Source organism: Lycium ferocissimum, chromosome 1 (assembly GCF_029784015.1).
Source record: "Lycium ferocissimum isolate CSIRO_LF1 chromosome 1, AGI_CSIRO_Lferr_CH_V1, whole genome shotgun sequence".
NCBI lineage: Eukaryota > Viridiplantae > Streptophyta > Magnoliopsida > Solanales > Solanaceae > Lycium > Lycium ferocissimum.
In genome coordinates this window covers 72832627-72853298 of record NC_081342.1, presented here as the reverse complement: position 1 = coordinate 72853298, position 20672 = coordinate 72832627, and the positions used below count along the sequence as shown (strand labels likewise).

Here is a 20672-nt window from a genome sequence, read left to right as displayed (position 1 = left end):
CAACAACATACCGAGTGAAATCCTATAAAATAGAATCTGAAAATGATAGAGTGTACGCAAATTTAACTCTGTCCGACAGGCAAAGAGGTATTTCGCATTATAGCAGCCAAAAAATAACCGAACATACTACACATTACAAGGTCAAATGGGTCAATTCTGAGTAAATGTTGAGTCATCAGTTCAGACCACACACCATATATATAGCTCAAGTTTGACTCAACACTCCTCCCAAAAACTCCAAAAATAATGGGCAACTGTAACAGCTCATCATCTTCCAACCAAACTTCCGCCGGCGCGTCCACTTCCACCGCCGGCGCGTGCACTTCATCGCCGCCTTCATCCACCGGTATCCGTATAATCCCTTCATCACAACCACCGCCACCACGTCCACTCTCAGGTATCGGCCGTGTACTCAATCGCCCACTTGAAGATGTTCGTTCTATCTACATTTTTGGTAAGGAATTAGGTCGTGGTCAATTCGGAGTTACTTATTTAGTAACACATAAACACACGCGCCTGCAATTCGCGTGTAAGTCAATCGCTACGAGGAAACTTATTAATAAGGATGATGTTGAGGATGTTCGTCGTGAAGTTCAGATTATGCATCATCTTACTGGTCATCGGAATATTGTTGAACTTAAAGGTAACTTCTAGAACAAGCTATCATGTTCATTTTGCTATATTTATTACTTTTTACTGTATCTGTATTTGTGCGGCTGTAAATCATTTCATTGAAGGTAAATTGAGTATTAGTTTTTGCTTTATTCCGTTAGTGTTACACTTTTTTGCTAGTTTTCTACCTGAACTGTAAGGTGTCTGCGTTTCATGCTTGAACTATTTAATCAAAACATACCTTGAAATTAATGAGTCAGCTGTCACGTGGACGAGATTTTATGGGCAAATTAAGTTGTTACTCACCTTTTGGATTGTATTCAAACCTATGTTGCTTGGACTCTCCAAAATACTGCTGCACCTGTGTCGGATTCTCCAAATATGCACTACTTTTGAAGTATCCGACACGCACCTGTCGACATCTTTTGAGGTGTAACACTCGGTCTAGTCAGCTTCGAAGTGTGTTTTGATAAATAGTTGGTGATAGTTAGGTAGGAAACATAAGCATCTGAAAATTTAGGTAGGAAACTCGCAAAAAAGTGATACTTCAAGTGTGTTTTTAACCATTATCTCTTAATAGTACTATATTTATGTGGCTGTAAATCATTTCATTGAATGTAAATAGAGTATTTTAAAGGTAAACTGTTACTAAATATAGAAATATGCCTCTGATTAATAGTAGTACCATATTTGTGTGGCTGTAAATCATCTCATTAAAGGTAAATCGAGTAATTTAAAAGTAAATTGTTACTAGTTATAGAAATATGCCTCTGATTAGTAGTACTATATTTGTGTGGCTGTAAATTATTTCAATGAAGGTAAATTGAGTAGGGATAATAGCATTTTGGTCCCTAATTTATAGATATATTCGGATTTTAGTCCTTGTGATATCTGAAGAAACATATATAACCTTCAATTAATCGAAATGTGTGTTTTTAGTCCTTTTATGTCAGAATTTTGTTGTATTTGAACTACTTTTAGAACTATATTACCGTTTAATATGGAGTAACAGTACAAGCTTAACATAACACATGGGTAATTGAGCGATGGAACGACTAATAAATAATAATTATGGTAAATTTGTGAATATTCATAAGCAAAGGATCAAAAGCACACATTTCAAGTAACTGAATGTTAAATGTGCTTAGTTAGATATCATAAGGATAAAATTTGAATTTACCAATAATTGAAGGATCAAAAGTGCTATTAACCCAATTGAGTATTCTAAAGGTAAATTGTTATTACTAAGTATAGAAAGATGCCTCTGATTAATAGTATGATTTTTCATAACTTAAAGGTGCTTTCGAGGACAAGCATCATGTTCATTTTCTATATTGGTTTGCTTTATTCCTTCCATTTCGTTCTCATTAATAGTAGTACTTTATATTTGTGTGGTTGTAAATCATATGTTGAAGGTAAATTGAGTATTTTAAAGGTAAATTGTAATTCAATATAGAAATTGAGCCGAGGGTCTATCGGAAACAGCCTCTCTACCTCCCAAGGTTGGGGTAAGGTCTGGATACACAAAACCCTCCCCAGACCCCACTTGTGGGATTATACTGGGTATGATGTTGTTGTTGTTGTTGTTGTATGCCTCTGATTAAAAGTATGATTTTTCATAACTTAAAGGTACCTTCGAGGACAAGCATCATGTTCATCTTGTTATGGAACTTTGTGCCGGCGGCGAGCTTTTTGACCGGATAATTGCTAAAGGACATTATTCCGAGAGAGCTGCCGCTGGAGTTTGCCGGCAGATGGTGACTGTGGTTCATAATTGTCATTCTATGGGAGTTATGCATAGGGATTTAAAGCCTGAAAATTTCCTTTTTTTGAGCTCAGATGAGAGTTCACCGTTGAAGGCTATTGATTTTGGGCTATCAGTCTTTTTCAAACCAGGTATTATTCGATCATCAACCGATTGCGCCTTAATTTTAAGCTAATTGATGTCTGCTGTATGAATTTGAGGAAAAAGAATAAGTAGTGCCTGCTGTTTGTGAAACCAAGCCTCAGTGCTTGACCTATTAGGTTCAAGGCTAACTAAGGACTTCCAAAATCTCAAAGATATCGTGTTCTGATGATATAGTTACCAAATGTTTTGATGCCCAATAATTTAATGTTGATTCAGCAAAATAATGGATTTAATGTTGTCTAGTTCATCGAAATCAGGAAGCCTTTTCATGTAGCAGAATTCAAGCGCCTTACCTGGATCATGTCTCTTTTATCTTATGCTTTGTTAGATTTTTAGCTTGACCACTTTTTTACGGCTCTTTGGGATACATTAGTGACCAATTCAACGTTAAAAACACTCGTGGATGCAGGTGATGTGTTCAAAGACCTAGTTGGTAGTGCATATTATGTGGCTCCTGAAGTTCTGCGCCGAGAATATGGACCTGAAGCTGATATTTGGAGTGCTGGAGTTATTCTATACATTCTACTTAGTGGTGTTCCACCATTTTATGGAGGTAACTTCATTTGCTACATACTCTAGAAATTTTAGCATCGGAATTTCCTAAAAGCTTCTTCTTCATTATTGATTTTCCTTTTCGTTTCAGCACATATAGAACTATGGTGGATTCTTGCATGTACCATATGACATCTTCATTTTTTTGCTCTTACGCTAAAATATGAAAAAGAAATTGAAGAAACACGTCGTTCAGGAATTCTAGCAGGAAAACTCGACGAAATGGCATAAAAAGTTGAAGAATTTCCTACTTATCTTGCAGAAGTATTTGAACAGCATTATGTGTGTTCTCTTGTAATTGCCATAATGTAACCACAGAAACAAATTAATCTTACTGATTATATGGTATCTTGCATTAGTTAGTGTTTCCTTAGTACCTGAGCATCGTAGTTTTCTGACTCCATATTTGCTACTGGCTTCCTGTAAAACTAGCAAGAGGATATCTGCTCCAATTATTTAAAACCATTTGCCAGTATCAAACTTGGGGAAGCATATCCTGTTTTTAGGCAAATGAATTTATAAGATGTTTTGCTAAATTTTCTGAGCCTTTTGTTTCTAGTGCTGAATAGCTACCGGAAAGTAAACTATACAGGGCAAAGTTTTTGCATAATACTCTCCTAAACTGTTCCACTGTATTATTTGTTGACTTGGATTTCTCTTTCTTTGTACGCAGAAAATGATCAAAGTATCTTTGATGCTGTTCTTCGAGGTCATCTTGATTTTTCATCTGATCCTTGGCCTTCAGTATCAAGTAGCGCTAAAGATCTTGTTAAGAAGATGCTACGATCTGATCCTAGGGAAAGGCTTTCTTCAGCTGAAGTCCTAAGTAAGATTCAGCTTTAATCAAGATCTGTACATATTTATATTGTCTCGATCTGGTATGATCTTTTTTCAAGTCATAATCATGGATTAGCTAGGTAATTAGTCTATAAAGTCCAAAATATTATCGCAATAAGCTATAGTATATAGTTATACAAAGACTCAAAGATTGTGCACATCTATATTTCAAAACATGGACTTACTCGGATTTTCCTTCAAAGCATCTATTGGTTTTTTTCCTTCCATACATTCCATAGGATACATGCTCGTGCCGATTGATTTCTTTTTTATTACTACATTCCAACTGAACCTAATGAATGTGTGTAAGATATGATGCATGAGATGTGATCCAAGTGAACATATTGGTTGTATCAGTGCTGCCACCAAATTTATTCCCTCTCAAGACGAACATGTACATAGACTCTTAATTTCACCTTGACGCACGGGTATGACATGGCTATCAACTATATATTGATCCTTAAAAAGTATATTAGTAAACTACTAACCCATCCACACTTATATATGATATTTCGTATTAAAACAAAAGCAACTCTATCCATACCTTGTACTTATTATTAAAAAGATAATGTAATCATACAAGAGGAAGTGATATGGGATGGCATAATAGAGAAAACAGAGAAGAAATTGGCAAGGTGGAAGGCTCAATATCTTTCTCTAGGAGTAAGAGTCATTCTTGTCAATGCAGTGCTTGATTCACTTCCAACCTATGTGATGTCTTTATTTCCTCTACCTTCTAAGGTGCTGAAGAAATTGAACAAGCTTAGAAGGGATTTTCTGTGGCATGGTTGTAAGGAAAACAAGGGATACAATTTGGTAAAATGGGAGAAAGTTTTGAAAAGCAGAGACAGAGGAGGTTTGGGAATCAGAAATCTAAGAAAGCAGAACAACAGCCTCCTAATGAAGTGGCTGTGGAGATACAATGAACAAGGACAAGCCCTATGGAAGGAGGTGATCAAAAGCAAATATGGGGAATTAAATCCATGGTGCAGTAATGTTAGTTCAAACCCTTATGGGGCAGGAGTCTGGAGAACAATTAGAAATCTGTGGCCAAGTCTGGAAAGCAATTTGAACATAAAAGTGGGAGATGGGACGAAGGCAAAGTTTTGGGGAGATAGCTGTAACAATCAGAGGCCTTTGAAGGACTCATTTCCTGATTTGTATAGGATATGCAATAATCCAGAGGGCGCTGTCAATGAATGTTGGTCAGATCAGGGATGGAATCTTTCGTTTAGAAGATTGCTGAATGATTGGGAAGTGGATAGGGTGGCCAATTTGTTACATAGCCTGCAGGAGTTCAAAGGCACCACCTCAGAGCCAGATACTTTGAGGTGGATGCATAGGAAGGATGGGGTATTCTCTGTCAACAAGGCGTACAGGTTAACTAATATGCAACCAAACCGAAACCAGCAAATATTGTGGAGAAATGCGTAGAAAAACATAGCACCAACTAAGTTAAAATGCTTCACATGGTTGGTGGTCAGAAGGGCCTGTTTGACAGAAGTTTTGAAGAAAAAAGGGCAGATCATTGTTTCAAGATGTTAATTATGTGGGGAAACTGAAGTGACCAACAATCATCTTTTTTTGCATTGCAGTTTCACATCACAACTATGGTCACTATTCTTTAGTCTTACAAATACAATATGGACCATGCCTGAGCATACTGCAGATTTGTTGAGCTGTTGGATTAGAAGAGGAGGAAGCAAGAGTCAGAAGAAATGGTGGAGAATAATTCCACTCTGCATTTGGTGGACAGTGTGGAAGGAAAGGAATAACAGAAGCTTTGAAGATAGGTCCAATTCCATCTACTTAGTTAAATGGAATTGTATTGTATCTTTTTACTTTTGGTGTAAAGAGAAAGATGTAGAGGAAATAGACCTTGTAGATTTCTTAGGCTATCTGTGAGTATTTTCTTTCTTGTTACTGCTTTTTGTTCTTTTGATGGTGGCCAGCATATCTTAAATGCTGAGGAATACAACATTACCAGTGTCCCAAAAAAAAAAAAAAAAAAAAAAAACTTGTGAACTAGAGTAGACTGAATATAGATGATTCATATGGCCAATCCACTCTAGTTAGGGAGTGAGGCGTGGTTAGTACATTCTGGAAGTTTGTTTCATAGAACTCAAAGAATAAGGAATAACTATGGTCTTTGTGATAACTCCTCCTTATAGGTTCTGGTAATTGATGGTTATAGTCTCTGGAATGACCATTTCATACCGTACTATAACTGAAAGTATTTTTTTTTTGGCAAATGTAGATCATCCATGGATGAGAGAAGATGGTGATGCACCTGACAAGCCTCTTGACATTGCTGTCTTATCTAGAATGAAACAATTCCGTGCTATGAACAAGCTGAAGAAAGTAGCACTGAAGGTTAGAGTCGTATATTCAATTTTTCTTCCCTACATTTGTTCCCTTTAGCCGTGCTTATCTTCTATCTCCCTGAATTCGTAGGTAATTGCTCAAAATCTCTCCGAAGAAGAAATCATTGGCTTGAAGGAAATGTTCAAATCCATAGACACAGATGACAGTGGGACAATCACATTTGAAGAATTGAAAGCTGGTCTTAAAAAAATGGGCACAAAGCTTTCTGAGTCAGAAGTCAGGCAGTTGATGGAAGCGGTATTATCCTGGCCATTCTTTATTATTTTATGGTTACCATTCCCTATCGTTTTCGCTCATATCTCCATCTTGCAATTATTAGTCTTGACAAAGTTGCAAGCAGTGGATCACTTGATGGGATAATTTCTGGAACCAAGGGTGTGTTTGGTACGAAGGAACATTTTTTCCAGAAAATATTTTCTTGGAAAACAAGTGGGTTTCTTACTTATTTCTTAGTGTTTGGTAAGCAATCAAAAGAATATTATCCCAAGAACATTTATATGTAATCTAGCAAAATACTATGGGAGTGGGATGGGGTAGGGGGTGGGGTTGGGGGTGTTGGAGACAATGAAGTGATGAACGTACAATGTCACTTATGAAACTTGTTTTCCCTACTTCCATTAGGGAAGTCATTTTCCTCATTTTTAAGGAACTTGATTTGCTAGAGAAAATGTTTTCCAAAACATTTTGACCAACCAAATATGGGGAAATTGCAAAACATCTTTTGGAAAATGTTTTCCGCCCTACCAAACACACCCTAAAAGCTTCTTGGTGAAGCATGTGAACAGAAGCCTACATCGTCCAAAGGAAAGACTTCGGTTTGGTGAATGCCCTTAAAATACTTCGATATGATGAATATTTGGCTTTCAACTACTCAGAAGATTGGGTGCACATAGCGTGCTCACTTTCCGAACATGGTCGATACATTAGTCAATAATACAGATATTCGGTTGCTCTTCCAGGCTGATGTTGATGGAAATGGAACAATTGATTACCTTGAGTTCATAACAGCTACGATGCACATGAATCGCATGGAAAGAGAAGATCACTTGTACAAAGCGTTTGAGTATTTTGACAAGGATAATAGCGGGTATGAAACTATCTACCTTCTCCTCCACATTGGATTAACATTTTACTGTTTTCTAATCTTGTTCCCCTTTAGGTATATCACGATGGACGAATTGGAGCATGCCCTGAAGGAATACAATATTACTGATGAAAAAACAATGAAAGAGATCATTGCTGAAGTTGACACAGACAATGTACGGTATCCTTTACTTTATGCAAGTTTATACTCCCTCCATCTCAAAATACTTGTCACGTTTCGCTTCTTGAGAGTCAAACTAAATGAACTTTGACCAACATTTTAGATGTATTTTTCACCATAATAATATGAAAAGAATTGCGACTGATAGTACTTTCCGTATAGTTTTTGAATATCTGAATTTTAATTTTAAAATATTGAGCTAATCTAATCTAATTTAGCTCCCAAGATTAGTCAAATGACTTTCGAGAAGCAAAACTTGGCAACTATTGTGAGACGGAGGGGGTATGATATTTCTATTTACAGCATCTAATCATCTTCTGTTTGTGAGAATTTATTTTCACCGATTAGGAGATTTTATAAGAGTGCTTTGAGCAAATAGTAAGGACTCTCTGTGGCTTAAATAACGACCGGAAATTGTGCTGGAGAACTGAAGTTGAATCTCTCGTTCTTTCTCCCTTTACAAATAGGTCTCTCTCAAGGAGAGAAAATGACAAAATTGGTCCCTTATATTTGGGAGTAGGTTCAAAATAGTCCCTAAAGTATGCTCTAAACAGCTTTTATCCCTTAAGTTTGCCAAAGGATAACACTTTTTGTCTCTGCAAAATATTTAACTATCTCTATTTGACGGGAACTGTAAAAAAAGATTTAATAAAAGACACTAGGAGCCTGTTTGGATGGGCTTATGCCTATAAGCTGTTTGCAGCTTATAAGCTAAAAAAAATAAGTTGGGGTAGTCTAACTTATTTTTTTTGGCTTATAAGTTGTTTTCAGCTTATAAGCTGCTTTAGATAAGCTAAGTCAAATGGGCCCTGAGCTATTTTAAGCACAAAATGACTTTAATCAAACACTCAAAAAAGCTGAAAATAGCTTATAAGCAACTTATAAGCCAATCCAAACGGGCTCTAGGAAAGTCCCATCAAATCGTAGAAAGTGCAACATAAAAAACAGTACTAGACAACAAATAGTAGACCAAAAATAGCAGAAATGCACCCAAAAAACTGCACCAAACTCTAGAAAGAGACCAAAGTTAGCAGAAACTGTACCTCCAAATGTGAGCTCCCGCTAAATCCTTCTTTTTCCCCCTAGTTTTCCTCAAATCTATTGGACAGAGATCTTAAATATTTAACAGAGACCAAAAGTGTTAACCTTTTGGCAAACTTAAAAGGACTAAAACTCTTCAGAAGCATACTTTAGGGACTATCTTGAACCTACTCCCAAACATAAGTGACCATTTTTGTCATTTTCTCCTCTCAAGGAAGTAAAATTTTGGATGGCAGTTTAATGAACGTGTTTCTCGCCACTTGTTTGCAGAAATTATGTTTCTTATTAAAGATTTTGTCAATTGTAATAGTTGAACTGAGCCAATATAAAATTGATGTCTCAAATAAAACGTAGAAAGATGCCTAGTGATGTTTTCTTAAATTTAAGAAAGTATCTTTTCGGCTGCACCCCACAAAAACTAAGATTCTGTGCGTGACTTGTGGTTAAACATAATGATTTCTTTCGGACTGTCATAGATAAATATTTTTATCCAATTTCAGGATGGAAGAATCAATTACGATGAATTCGCTGCCATGATGAGGAAAGGTAATCCAGATTTTGTCAATAATAGACGTCGCAGATGAACCCCACGAAATCATAAAGCACCATTTGATTAGCATTGCTGCTTCAGTGAGTTTACCAGTGGAACCTCTAAAGATCCGATCAGTTCCCTGTTTTTAGCTCTCTGGGATTGTGAGAGTTTTGGTCCTCTTCATCCATATTGAACAAAAAAGTTCAGCTTTTTGGTCAATTGGCTGTTGAGTTCCTTGTTGAGTTGAGCTTCTGGTTTGGTTTAGGATGTTCCCATTGAATACAGATATGAGTGATACAAATCTGAAAATCCACTTGGTGTATAGTATATACAATTGATGAGATGATGTACTTATCTGGTTCATACTTCAACCTCTTGAAACAAATGAAGAGAAAGTCCATATCTCCTTCTTTGTGTGTGCTTTTCAGCATTCACCAGAATATGCCCTTACAGGAATTAAGTTTGTGTTCTTGTTCTTGAAACAAGCAATATGATTAGAGGAATGTATTTGTTGTCCCACATTTGGTTACAGTAGTTTATCTTCAATTATGGGTATCCGGGGTGAATTTAAGTTATATACACCGTCAGTGTAAATGAGTTTTTATACTATCAGGTCAATTAGAAAACCATCGACACAAATGTCACCTCAACTACATACACTACAACACCTAGAAAGTCATGGAGAATTGCTTTGAGGCAGTTCCCATATTCCTTCAGTATTAATCAACACAACAATTTTTGTATTCCTAATCTTTGCATAACCAGTATGTGAACCAAAAAAGTCTTTACTCTAAAAAAAAGTATAGGAATGATACCAGATATCCGTTTGTGATGACACTGTTTAAAAATAGTCATTTTTAGAAACTGTTTAATGTTTAGACAGTACTGAAGAAGCTCAAACTTGGCTGAATTGGTCCTCCTCCGCTTCTTGTTCTTGGCAACTTCATGCATACACTTGTATGAAATTTACATATATAGATTTTTTGATATTCAGACATGAGGTCTAAAGTTAAGCTTTGGTATTGACGTTAGAATGGAAATTCAGTGCTAAAATAACTTTTCCTTCAACTTTGCAATTATCATTGAGAAAAAGGGTCAAACATACCCTTCTATTTTAGTTTATTGGCTAATTTTGCCTTCCGTTAGCCAAAGTGATCAAATATACCCCTATGTTAGCCAAAGTGTTCACTTATACCCTTAAATGGATGGAAATTCCCAATTCAGCCAAAATTATCCATACCCCATATTATAACCCGTCACAAAAAATTATTTCACCCCACCTAAATATATTCTTTTCACGTTCTAAAACGTTTCAGTCCACCCAAAATTTTGGGCTAATGCCTAATAGCAACCATCCATGTATTAATAATTTAGTCAAACTCAAAATTGCAAGAATTTTGTCATATCTACAATTTGCTACAAATTGGCAGCATTTTGTCCCCAGTAAATCATTTTTCTTTGGCTAGATAGCAGCCATCCATTAATAACTTATTACTCAAACTCAAAAGTCAAAAATTCTGTCATATCTACAATCTGCTACTAGTTGGCAGCATTTTGTCCCCACTAAATCATTTTTCTTTGGCTAGATAGCAACCATCCATTAATAACTCATTACTCAAACTCAAAAGTCAAAAATTCTGTCATATCTACAATCTGCTACTAGTTGGCAGCATTTTGTCCCCACTAAATCATTTTTCTTTGGCTAGATAGCAACCCTCCATTAATAACTTATTACTCAAAACTCAAAAGTGCAAAAATTCTGTCATATCTACACTTAGGGATGGCAATTGGGGCAGGGCGGAGCGGGGTAGGGCGTCGCTTAAACAGGGCAGGGCGGGGCAGGACAGGGCAAAATTTATTTTTTGAATTTTTTTAATAGGGTAGGGCAGGGCAAAATTTGATTTTTGCATTGTTTGGTTGTTGAAATCTGGACAGCTTTTGTGTAGTTTGGATCATTGTGTGTCCAGCTAATTCTGTGTAGTTCGGTTGGTATATCATAAGATGGACATATACATTTTCTAATACAATGATATTTGTTTCAGGTTTTTGATGTTGGGTTTATTCCACTTTTTTGTTTCAATTTTATTGGTATGAGACCATCAGTCCATTTCTTATTGTGAAGATTCATTATCATCTTCTCTGTACTTTATGGCAACTGGTTTTTGAAGATTGGTTGGCAACGGAAAATAAGTGAAAAAGATTGTTGAAGATTGGCTCTTGTAAACAGGTTTTAATTGAAAACTATGATTCAACTGCACTTTTTAGAACTAGTTGGAACTTTGTTTTACTAAAAAACTTGTGAAAGTCGATCTTTGCTAGGATCAATCTTTGCAGTTCACAAAATACTAGTGCAACATTACTATCACAATGACCTTTTTCTTTCACAATAATCTTTGCAGGAATTGATTACTAATTATATTTTCAAATCCTAACGATAAAAAATAAAAAAATAAAAAAAAAAGATTCAATTTCAGGAATTGTTTGTTCAACCAATTTAAAAAAATCCATGCTCCAAAGTGAAAAATAAAGAGGTGAAATGAAAGATAACATAAACGGGGCGGGGCGGGGCAGGGCTTAGCAGGGCAGGGTAGGGCAGGGCAAATTTTTTGAAAATGCTAAATGGGGCAGGGCAGGGCGGCTCGAAATCTTAGCAGGTCAAGGCTTGACCCGCCCTAACCTGCCCTAACCCGCCCTATTGCCATTCCTATATCTACTGTCAGCTAGCAATGACAGCATTTGTGCAAAATAAATCATCATTCTTTGCTATATAATAACCACCCATGTATTAACAACTTACTCAAACTCAAATATGGATTTACTATTACTCAATTGAGCCCGTTTGGCCATAAGAATTATTTTATTCGTGAAAAAAAATTCACTTTTTTTTGGAATCAGCGTTTGGCCATGAAAATTCCAAATACAACTTGAAGTTGTATTCCGAAATTCCAAAAACAAGAAAATCAAAAAAAAAAATCATTTTCTTCACAACCAAAACAACTACAATTCAACAAAAAATACAATTTAAAAAACTATGGCCAAACATAACTCCAATATTCCAAAAAAAAAAGTGAATTTTTTTTTTTTATTTCTATGGCCAAAAGCCTCCTAAAAAGTTTCCATGGCACAAAATCCAAAATGCTATGAGCATTTCCCAAATGTCATCAAGATCACTACAAAGAAAATGAAATCTGAGGAAAACCAGCAAAACAGACTCTGATAGAATAGATAAACTAGTGTATTACTAATTAGTTGAAGTGTAGTGGACTTAGAACTTAGGCATCCAAAAGCACGTAAGCATAAATTCCCATAATTTTTGTCGATTTGTATTAGAAGATTATCAAATGGAAGATTATGACTGCACATAAGTGAACTGAACCAAAAAACATGAACTAAAACTGAAGATTATGACTGCACATAAATGAACTTTAGCTGAACTAAAAACTGGACAGAACCTGCACCAAAACTGAACAAAACTAAAACTCAAAATCTGATCCAAAACGTGCAACCAAAGTTGAACCATAAATGAACTAAAACCTGCTGCAAAACTTGTGTCAAAAACATGAATAAAAAACTAAAACAAAACCTAAACCAAAACTGTCAAAAAACTGAACGAAAACTGTCAAAAACTGAACCAAAACATGGGACTGAAATGTTTTAGAACGTAAAAGGGATATGAGCCTGTTTGGATGGGCTTAAAATAATCAGTTTATAAGCCAAAAAAAAAAAGTTGGGGTAGGCTAACTTATTTTTTTTTTTGATTATAAGTTATTTTTAGACATATTAAAGTTCGCTTTAGATAAATTTTCAACCACCAATTATTTTTTGGACTTATTTTATACACAAAATGATTTTAAGTTTATGAACAAACACTCAAAAAAAACGAATTTTTTATAAGTAACTTATAAGCCAATCCAAACAGGCTCTATATTTGGGTGGGGTGGAATTATTTTTTGTGGGTCGGGACGGGTTATAATATGGGGCATGGATATTTTTAATTAAATGGGTAATTTTAGCTGAATTGGAAATTTCCATCCACTATAAGTGAACACTCTGACTAACGGAGGATATATTTGATCACTTTAGCTAATGGAGGGCAGAGTTATAAACTAAAATAGAGGGGTACTTTTATTATATCATCATTAATAGAATAAGCCTCAAAATCAACAACTTTTTTCTTCAATATTGATTTCAATCTGAAGAATATACGATTTTTTCTTCTAAAGGGGCTAGAATTTTGAAGAAGAAGTTAGAGAAAAATGGAGTTGAGTTCGTGTTACATTTGAACTGATTGAATGAGTTTAAGAAAGCGGGAGAATGTGCTGCACTACTCTCTTCGGTTCAAAATAAGTGTTCACTTAATCTTTTTTAAGAAGTTAATGAAAAATATTAATTCTTAGAAAAAATAAATTGATTAAACTATTTTTAATTAATAAGACTCTTATTTATATATTGCTTTGGGTAAATAGGGGTAAATATAAAAATAATAAAGTTAATTCCTTCTTCATTTTATAAGTAAACACTTATGTTGAATTAAAATAAAAAAGCTAATTGAACACTTAGCTTAAACTGGAGGAAGTAATAATTTAGTCTTCTAATTAATCCAGCTTCAATCATTTGTGAAATAAAATATATTTAGCCAACTAAATAATGATAGGGGCAGCAGGGTTTGACCAAACTATGAGTTTTGCATATTTTTAACCCTGGTCCCATATTTATTTAAAATAAAAAGGGAAAAGGGTCAAAAATGCCCATAGACCATGTAAAATTGAACAAAAATGGCTTCCGTACATAGTTTGGTTTAAAAATGCCCGTAAACTATATGAAATTGAACAAAAATGCTCTAATTGTTACTTGATTGGGTCAAAAATGTCTTTTTCCTAATAAACATATTGTTTCTTTTCTTTTAAACACATTCTTTTTATAAGAATATTATTTTTAAAGAAACCTTTTTTTTGTTTCTTTTCTTTTAAAAATCCCTTTAACTAATAAGAAAGTAGAAAGTAATTTATTTTCTTCTTAAGCTCGTTTTATCAATTAAAATAAAATTATCCCCTGTACTTTTTAAACTGATAATATATGTCATATATATAAGATCATAGTAACCCCCTCATTAATTTTCATTTAGATAACTATAAAATTCTTTTTCCTAATAAAATAGAAAATATTTATTTCTTAATATTTTCCGAATTGAAGTTGGATAAACATTTGTTGATATCATTCTTGGTTTTAAGGTTGAGGTACAACAATCATAATGCCTAATTAAACAATAAGGGCATTTTTGTAATTTCATAGAGTTTAAGGGCATTTTTAGACCAAACTATGAACAAAGAGTATTTTTGTTCAATTTTACGTAGATTAAGGGCATTTTTTACCCTTTTCCGAAACAAAAATAATAAATCCAAAATTACCAACTTGTCCCCTCCCCTCCACCTTTGTCCAGCGCTGTTAAACTATTTTTTTTCTGCAACTTTACTTTAAATCTTTCAAATTATTTTTTTGAGCCTATTTTTAGAAAAACAATAAGCGTTAAATGAGCTCGCCCATATTCGAACATGCACTGTCACCACATATTGCACAGCCTTACCCACTGGGCTATCTCTTTTCATTTGCTTCACTATGTTAAATTTTATTTATTACACATATTTGACCTATATACTTGTATTTTCGTCAGTGCTACGTTATGAGTTACCAGTCCGACACAGTGTTATCCCTCAATCATCATTACATTTTTTGTTGGCGTTTATGTTAAGATAATAGTGCCCCCGCCGTTTTAAAATCCTGGGTCCGACTCTGGCATAAACCAACATAAGATATAATGTTGGGATAGATAAGATCCCAACACTCTTTACCAGACATCTCGGTTTCGGATATAGATAGGGAATAACTCTTGGTAGGGCGCGTGCCTCCCTTTATTAATGAGTCTGACATTGTATAATTGAGATTAATAGTACCACAATGCAAGTATTGGACATTGTATGGGAAATTGAAAAAAAAAAAAAATATATGACATCTAAAATAACATTATGATTTGAGAATTTCAAAGTAGTAATCATCAAAGAGATCTTAAGGAGAAGTTGAGATGGATAGGTTCCAACACTCTCGGTAGGGAGTATTTTTGCATTGGTCTTACATGACGCACTTTGAATTAGTCAAGATCTCACAACCAAAGGATGTGGTGCAGTGGATGAGACTATTCATCTCTTAATCAGAGGCCTCGGATTCGAGCCTTAGGTATGGAAAAATCCTTGGTAGGGAGCGCTCCACAAATGGGCCCTACGCGACGCGAATCCGGATATAGTTGAGCTCCAATGCGGGTAACGGACACCGGTGGGAAACCCCGAAAAAAAAAAAGTTCAAGATCTCAATGCGAATACCAAACACTGAGTGAGAGATAAATAAATAAAAAATTGGCATTTAACACAACTTATGATTTGAGAATTTAAAGTAGTAATAATCATCAGAGATTGCTTATAATAAATTTAACAATGAAAAACACAAAAAAGAAACTGTCAGAAGTGGGATTTGAACCCACGCCCTCTTACGAAGACCAGAACTTGAGTCTGGCGCCTTAGACCACTCGGCCATCCTGACTGATTTGTCAAGTAAATCACAGATTTTCTATTTTAACAATAAAACAAACTGTGCTCAATTTTTAACAAATAAATTGTAATTGTTGTTTAAATAAGAAATTAGTTAAGGTCACTCGCTTACCACAAATAATGTGGTGAGATGGTTGGAATTCCTCCAACTCCATCCTTAACCAAAGATTTCGGGATCACTTGTTTACTACTTCAAGCAGAAAAACACGTCGACTCAACGGTTTGAAGTTCATCTCAATATCTACCCAATCAATCACACGACTTATCATGTTAGTCAAGCACAGGTAAAGTTATGTTGTGCCTACACTGACATGACTTGCAAACAATGTTAATGCACTTACGTTAATATTTTTATAGGCCCTGCAGTGACAAATGTTCGAAAATTCATAGGCCTTAATTGCCTGTTAACTAAGTGAAAAACAAAGAATCAAAGTAGTTCCATTTTTGTCTCTTTGAGTGCATATACTTATTTAGAACATGAAGCTTAAAAATGATGTTTGTAAAAAACGAGCATCAACATGCAGCAAAATGATGTTGAATTAATGCTTATATAATTCGTTTATAATAATGGAAATTATAATTTGGTATATTTTAATTGGAGAGAATTTGATTAATTAATCGTAGTACAAAGCAGACTCGAAACAACATTCTTTTTTCCTTCCCTCCATCATATTCCACACTAATACTCATCAATCACAAAACAAAAACAAAAAAATCAAACAAATTAAAGAAATATATATAGAACAATGCCATGATGTCCTTACATATATCACTCCTTTCATAATCTCAACTAAGTATACCATATATAGCTTATAATACGCGCTGTTAATTAAAATTGAATTTCTCATCCATATATAATAGTCAAAACGTCATAGTTCAAATTGTAGTGTTCGAATTCCAAGAATTGACCCTTCATAATCAATTGAAGATCACTCAATTTACTGTAGTGTCACACCTTCGAATTCTAATAACTAGAGAGAAACTTTCCTTTCGCAATCCATGTTCTTAACCTCCTGGCTTTGTAAATCTACCACCATATTACAATTCATCCTTATACGAACACTCTTCTTAAACAAACCCAAGTTGACCTTTCCATTAATATTTGTGGACATACTTATAGGCAATTCCCCTTTTAACAAATCACTCGTTAGCCGGGGAATTCCCATTAATTTCTCAGCCATAACTGTGACCTTAATGATCATCCGGAACGTCCGTCGAGCCCTGGCAGACCCTGGTGGCACCAGGGCATCCGCGATCTCTCTATCGCTGTAAATGAGAGTAGCGGTTGCAGCTTTAAACTTGAACGAGACAGCGTTAGGATTTTTAATGGAAATATCTGCAGTGACTGTAATATTCACGTTGGTTTGAGGATTGGAACTACTAGCGAGGGCACTCAACCCCTCGAACTTGATCGAGTTTATCCATATCTTAGGTTCTTTTACCTTGAAAACAGTGAGCGCGAGAATCAAGATAACGATACCTACGATTATTGTCGTAACTCCGCAAAGAACCGCAACATTTGATGCACCTCCTACGACGTCGTTTTTTTGCTAACTCTGTATTGGATGTGGACGTGTAATTAATGCCTTCTTCATTTTCTACGTGTATTCGATGGGATGAAGGTGCCAAAGGACGAACTTGATCTCTAGATGAATTTGGGGATTGGGGTGGAGACATATTTAGAAACTTTATAAATTGAAAGATTGATGAATTGATGATATTTTTGTGCTATGATATGGAATGATGAATTTATATAAAAGAAGCCTTGGTACATGACTATAGTGTACTAATTAACCGCGTTAGCACGGCTTTGAATATTTGACTTGGTGTGGGGACAATTGTGTTGAAATTTTTATTGTCTTCTTTTGTCAATGACTTTATTCTATTTATTATTATAGTCATGGAAGCTTCTCCTCGTGAATTATTATTAAAGCAATTATATTTGTCAAAAAGGAGTATATTATGATTTATAATTGCAGCCTAGTTTTTTAACAAATCTTTGCAGCATATAGGTGTAGGGCGAAGCTAAAGTGGTGGAAATAGAGGCAGATCATCCAGGATATAATTTAATGGATTCTACTTTTAAGCTTCTTAGTGTGGGGTGGAAATAGAGGCGGATAATCCAGGATATAATTTAATGGATTCTACTTTTAAGCTTCTTAGTGTTGTACTCATTATATTGTCAGAACTAAGGGTTTAGATATAATATCTCTTGATGTTTAGTATGTTTTTATATATATATGTACACTAAGTGTCAAAAGTTATGAATTCAGATGAATCTGTAGTAAAAATGTTTCCTGCTCTCCGTGTGAAGGCGGTATTTGAACCCCCTTTGTCTGGAAAATCCTATTCATGTATACATATGGTAAATTTTATGTATTATATAACAGCTGTTGAACTTCATTAGTGAAAATCCTGCATCCGCCACGGGGGTAGGGGTTCAAATTTTACAAATTTTTTTTTTGGTTTGTTGTTCACGTTGTTCGTCTTTCTCCAAAAAAAGTTAAAAAGAAAGAAATAGATTATATTTATTTTTAAAATGGATAGTGTTTTGTTGCTATATTCATTTTCTTGTCAAGAAATATTGAATTGAAGATGCTTCTATAAGAAAAAAGACTGCAGAGCTTAGCAACTACCAAACTTTTACCTAGTCATTTTTTCCCATTGATGTAGTTTTTTTTTTCTGCCCATGAAATTGGAATTAATTAATTATTGAGCTTCATTAAAACATGGGCAAGAAATAGACTAATTAATTACTCTAATAGACTTTGTGATGTAACCGAAACTAAAAGGTGTAAGAGGTTTGAAAGTTCTAGGTGGTGTGCTATATGCTACGATTTAGTCCCTTAATTGTCAAAATTGCAATGCTATGACTCCAATAATAAATGGAAATATAAAAAAAGAAGAAGAGAGAAATATTAAAAGATAATACATGCTTCTATTTTTAGACTCGTTATAGCCGATTATTTAGACCTTAAAAGAACAGACGAAGCACCTGTAATTAGTCGTTCTTTCAACTGTAGCCATGACTTATATATACTTTACTGTAAACATCAAAATTATTAGTATACATTCGAAATTATAACAAAAATTAAGTTATATAATGTTGTTTTTACGCATCAAGATTCAATAGATACTTATATGTAAGCTTTCTTAAATGTGGATCTTGTAAATTATAATCTTGAGAATAAGACATGTAACTTGTTAAAACAAATAAAAATAACATGATGTGTGAAAATTTCTTGCACTAATAATGTATATAACTTACAAATTAAAGATAAGTAAATTAAAATCAAATTACATTACTTGCTAAAACAGATTAAAATACGCTATAAATATATCTTTTTATACTATCGATATATATAACTTAAATTTCGAGACTAAAGGATGCGTGAAAAGAAGACCTTTCTGGAAGAAAGACATAACAGAAAGCACACAAGGCTGATGCAACTATTTAGTCGCGAGTTTATCTGAATCCTGTATTTTCGATGTGAATTATAAATGTGTGTGTAAAGAATTGTTGAAACTACAAAAATTATATGTTTGCATCCATAATTTTACAAATATAATATGTCCAATACTAAGAATTTTTAAAGTTAAGCGACTGGACCTGAAAAATTAACTTACATTCTGAATTTGAAAGCACAAATGATGCTTCCTCTTGATACTTTGCTCCTTTTCCTTTGTCTTTGTTAAACATAACACATGCTACCATTTTTCTGAGCTAATAAGACAGGAAAAAAATTCTATAAAATTAACACACATGCAATTACACTAAATATGTTGTTGTTGTTACTTGTTCGATCTCAAAGATGGATCTAATTAAAATTAGGGAAAAGGACATAAAGGGCCGTTCGGCCCAAACTATTCCCACCGTATGGCCCATGTTTCTCCAAACCGAAAGTGTAGCCAGCGCGACCTTTTGAGGCGACTTTAGTAGCCACTAAAAGTCCGCTGCTAAAAAAAAAAAGGCCTATTTGTGGCGGCTTTAGTCACCACTAAAGATCTATTTTATTTTATTTTTTGGTAAAAGCCACTGAAGATCAATTATGTATAGAAAATGTATCATACGAATAAAAAAATGTATCATTGTTGTATAGAATATGTATTCCTACCGTATATGTATAGAAAACGTATCATAGATTTTTATAATTGTTTGTGTAATTTGTGTATAATAAATGTATCAGCAACATATACTCACTAATCATACATATATTATGCATTAGTATGTACATTATACATTGATTGTACACTAATGATTCACATATTATACAAATTCCATGCACGCATACTCACTAATCATGCATATATTATACATTAGTTATACATTGATTCTACACTAATGATTCACATATTATACATATTCCATACATAAGTATTGAAATTGTATCATTGTTGTATAATTTATGTATAAACTGTATCATTCTTGTATAGAAAATGTAACATACGTCTAGACAATGTATCATTCTTATACAATATATAAACCGTATCATTCTTGTATAGAAAGTGTATATGAACTATATCATTCTTGTATAGAAAGTGTATATATAATTCCAGCATTTGTATATAAACTGTATCATGCTTGTATAGAAAGTGTATATATAATTCTAGCATATGTATAACTGTATCATTCTTGTATAGAAAGTGTATACAAATTGTATCATTCTTGTATAGAAAGTGTATATATAATTCCAGCATATGTATATAAACTATATCATTCTTGTATAGAAAATGTATATAAACTGTATCATTCTTGTATAGAAAGTGTATCATACGTATAAAAAATATATCATATAAAAAATTTATCATACATATACGTATAGAAACCGTATTATTATTGTATAGAATATGTATCACTACTGCATATGTATAGGAAATGTATCATACGTATAGAAACTGTATCATTATTGCATAATATGTGTATAATAAATGTATAATTAA

At 34.1% G+C, this 20672-nt stretch overlaps 3 protein-coding genes and 1 non-coding gene across 4 annotated transcripts; 2 read left to right on the top strand and 2 right to left on the bottom strand.

Annotated features, from left to right (window-relative positions):
- The first annotated feature begins 223 nt into the window (after window positions 1-223).
- Window positions 224-9541, top strand: LOC132059932 (calcium-dependent protein kinase 1-like). The gene is made up of 9 exons (XM_059452775.1): window positions 224-643; window positions 2242-2508; window positions 2931-3074; window positions 3747-3899; window positions 6168-6283; window positions 6365-6532; window positions 7255-7382; window positions 7455-7554; window positions 9101-9541. Exons 1-9 carry the CDS (start codon window positions 247-249, stop codon window positions 9182-9184), a joined length of 1557 nt encoding a protein of 518 aa, XP_059308758.1. The 5' UTR covers window positions 224-246; the 3' UTR covers window positions 9185-9541.
- Window positions 3906-5703, top strand: LOC132059938 (uncharacterized). Its single transcript, XM_059452784.1, has 2 exons — window positions 3906-4338; window positions 4652-5703. Exon 2 carries the CDS (start codon window positions 4811-4813, stop codon window positions 5342-5344), a length of 534 nt encoding a protein of 177 aa, XP_059308767.1. The 5' UTR covers window positions 3906-4338; window positions 4652-4810; the 3' UTR covers window positions 5345-5703.
- A 6098-nt stretch (window positions 9542-15639) lies between the features above and the next one.
- Window positions 15640-15723, bottom strand: TRNAL-CAA (transfer RNA leucine (anticodon CAA)). Its single transcript has one exon. It is a non-coding gene; the product is annotated as a tRNA-Leu (tRNA).
- A 979-nt stretch (window positions 15724-16702) lies between these two features.
- Window positions 16703-19446, bottom strand: LOC132067570 (uncharacterized). The gene is made up of 2 exons (XM_059460843.1): window positions 19359-19446; window positions 16703-17211 (listed from the first exon to the last, which is right to left on the bottom strand). The coding sequence occupies exons 1-2, from the start codon at window positions 19444-19446 to the stop codon at window positions 16703-16705; spliced, it is 597 nt and encodes a 198-aa protein (XP_059316826.1).
- Window positions 19447-20672: the final 1226 nt, after the last annotated feature.

Bases quoted from the DNA above. Each gene is read 5' to 3' on its own strand.
- LOC132059932 (XM_059452775.1), top strand. From the start codon at position 247: ATGGGCAACTGTAACAGCTCATCATCTTCCAACCAAACTTCCGCCGGC. The intron at 3,900-6,167 runs GTAAGATTCAGC...TGGCAAATGTAG, and splicing joins TTCTTCAGCTGAAGTCCTAA to ATCATCCATGGATGAGAGAA. The intron at 7,555-9,100 runs GTACGGTATCCT...ATCCAATTTCAG, and splicing joins CTGAAGTTGACACAGACAAT to GATGGAAGAATCAATTACGA.
- LOC132059938 (XM_059452784.1), top strand. From the start codon at position 4,811: ATGAAGTGGCTGTGGAGATACAATGAACAAGGACAAGCCCTATGGAAG.
- LOC132067570 (XM_059460843.1), bottom strand. From the start codon at position 19,446: ATGGTAGCATGTGTTATGTTTAACAAAGACAAAGGAAAAGGAGCAAAG. The intron at 17,212-19,358 runs GTAAGTTAATTT...CAATAATCGTAG, and splicing joins TGTGCTTTCAAATTCAGAAT to GTATCGTTATCTTGATTCTC.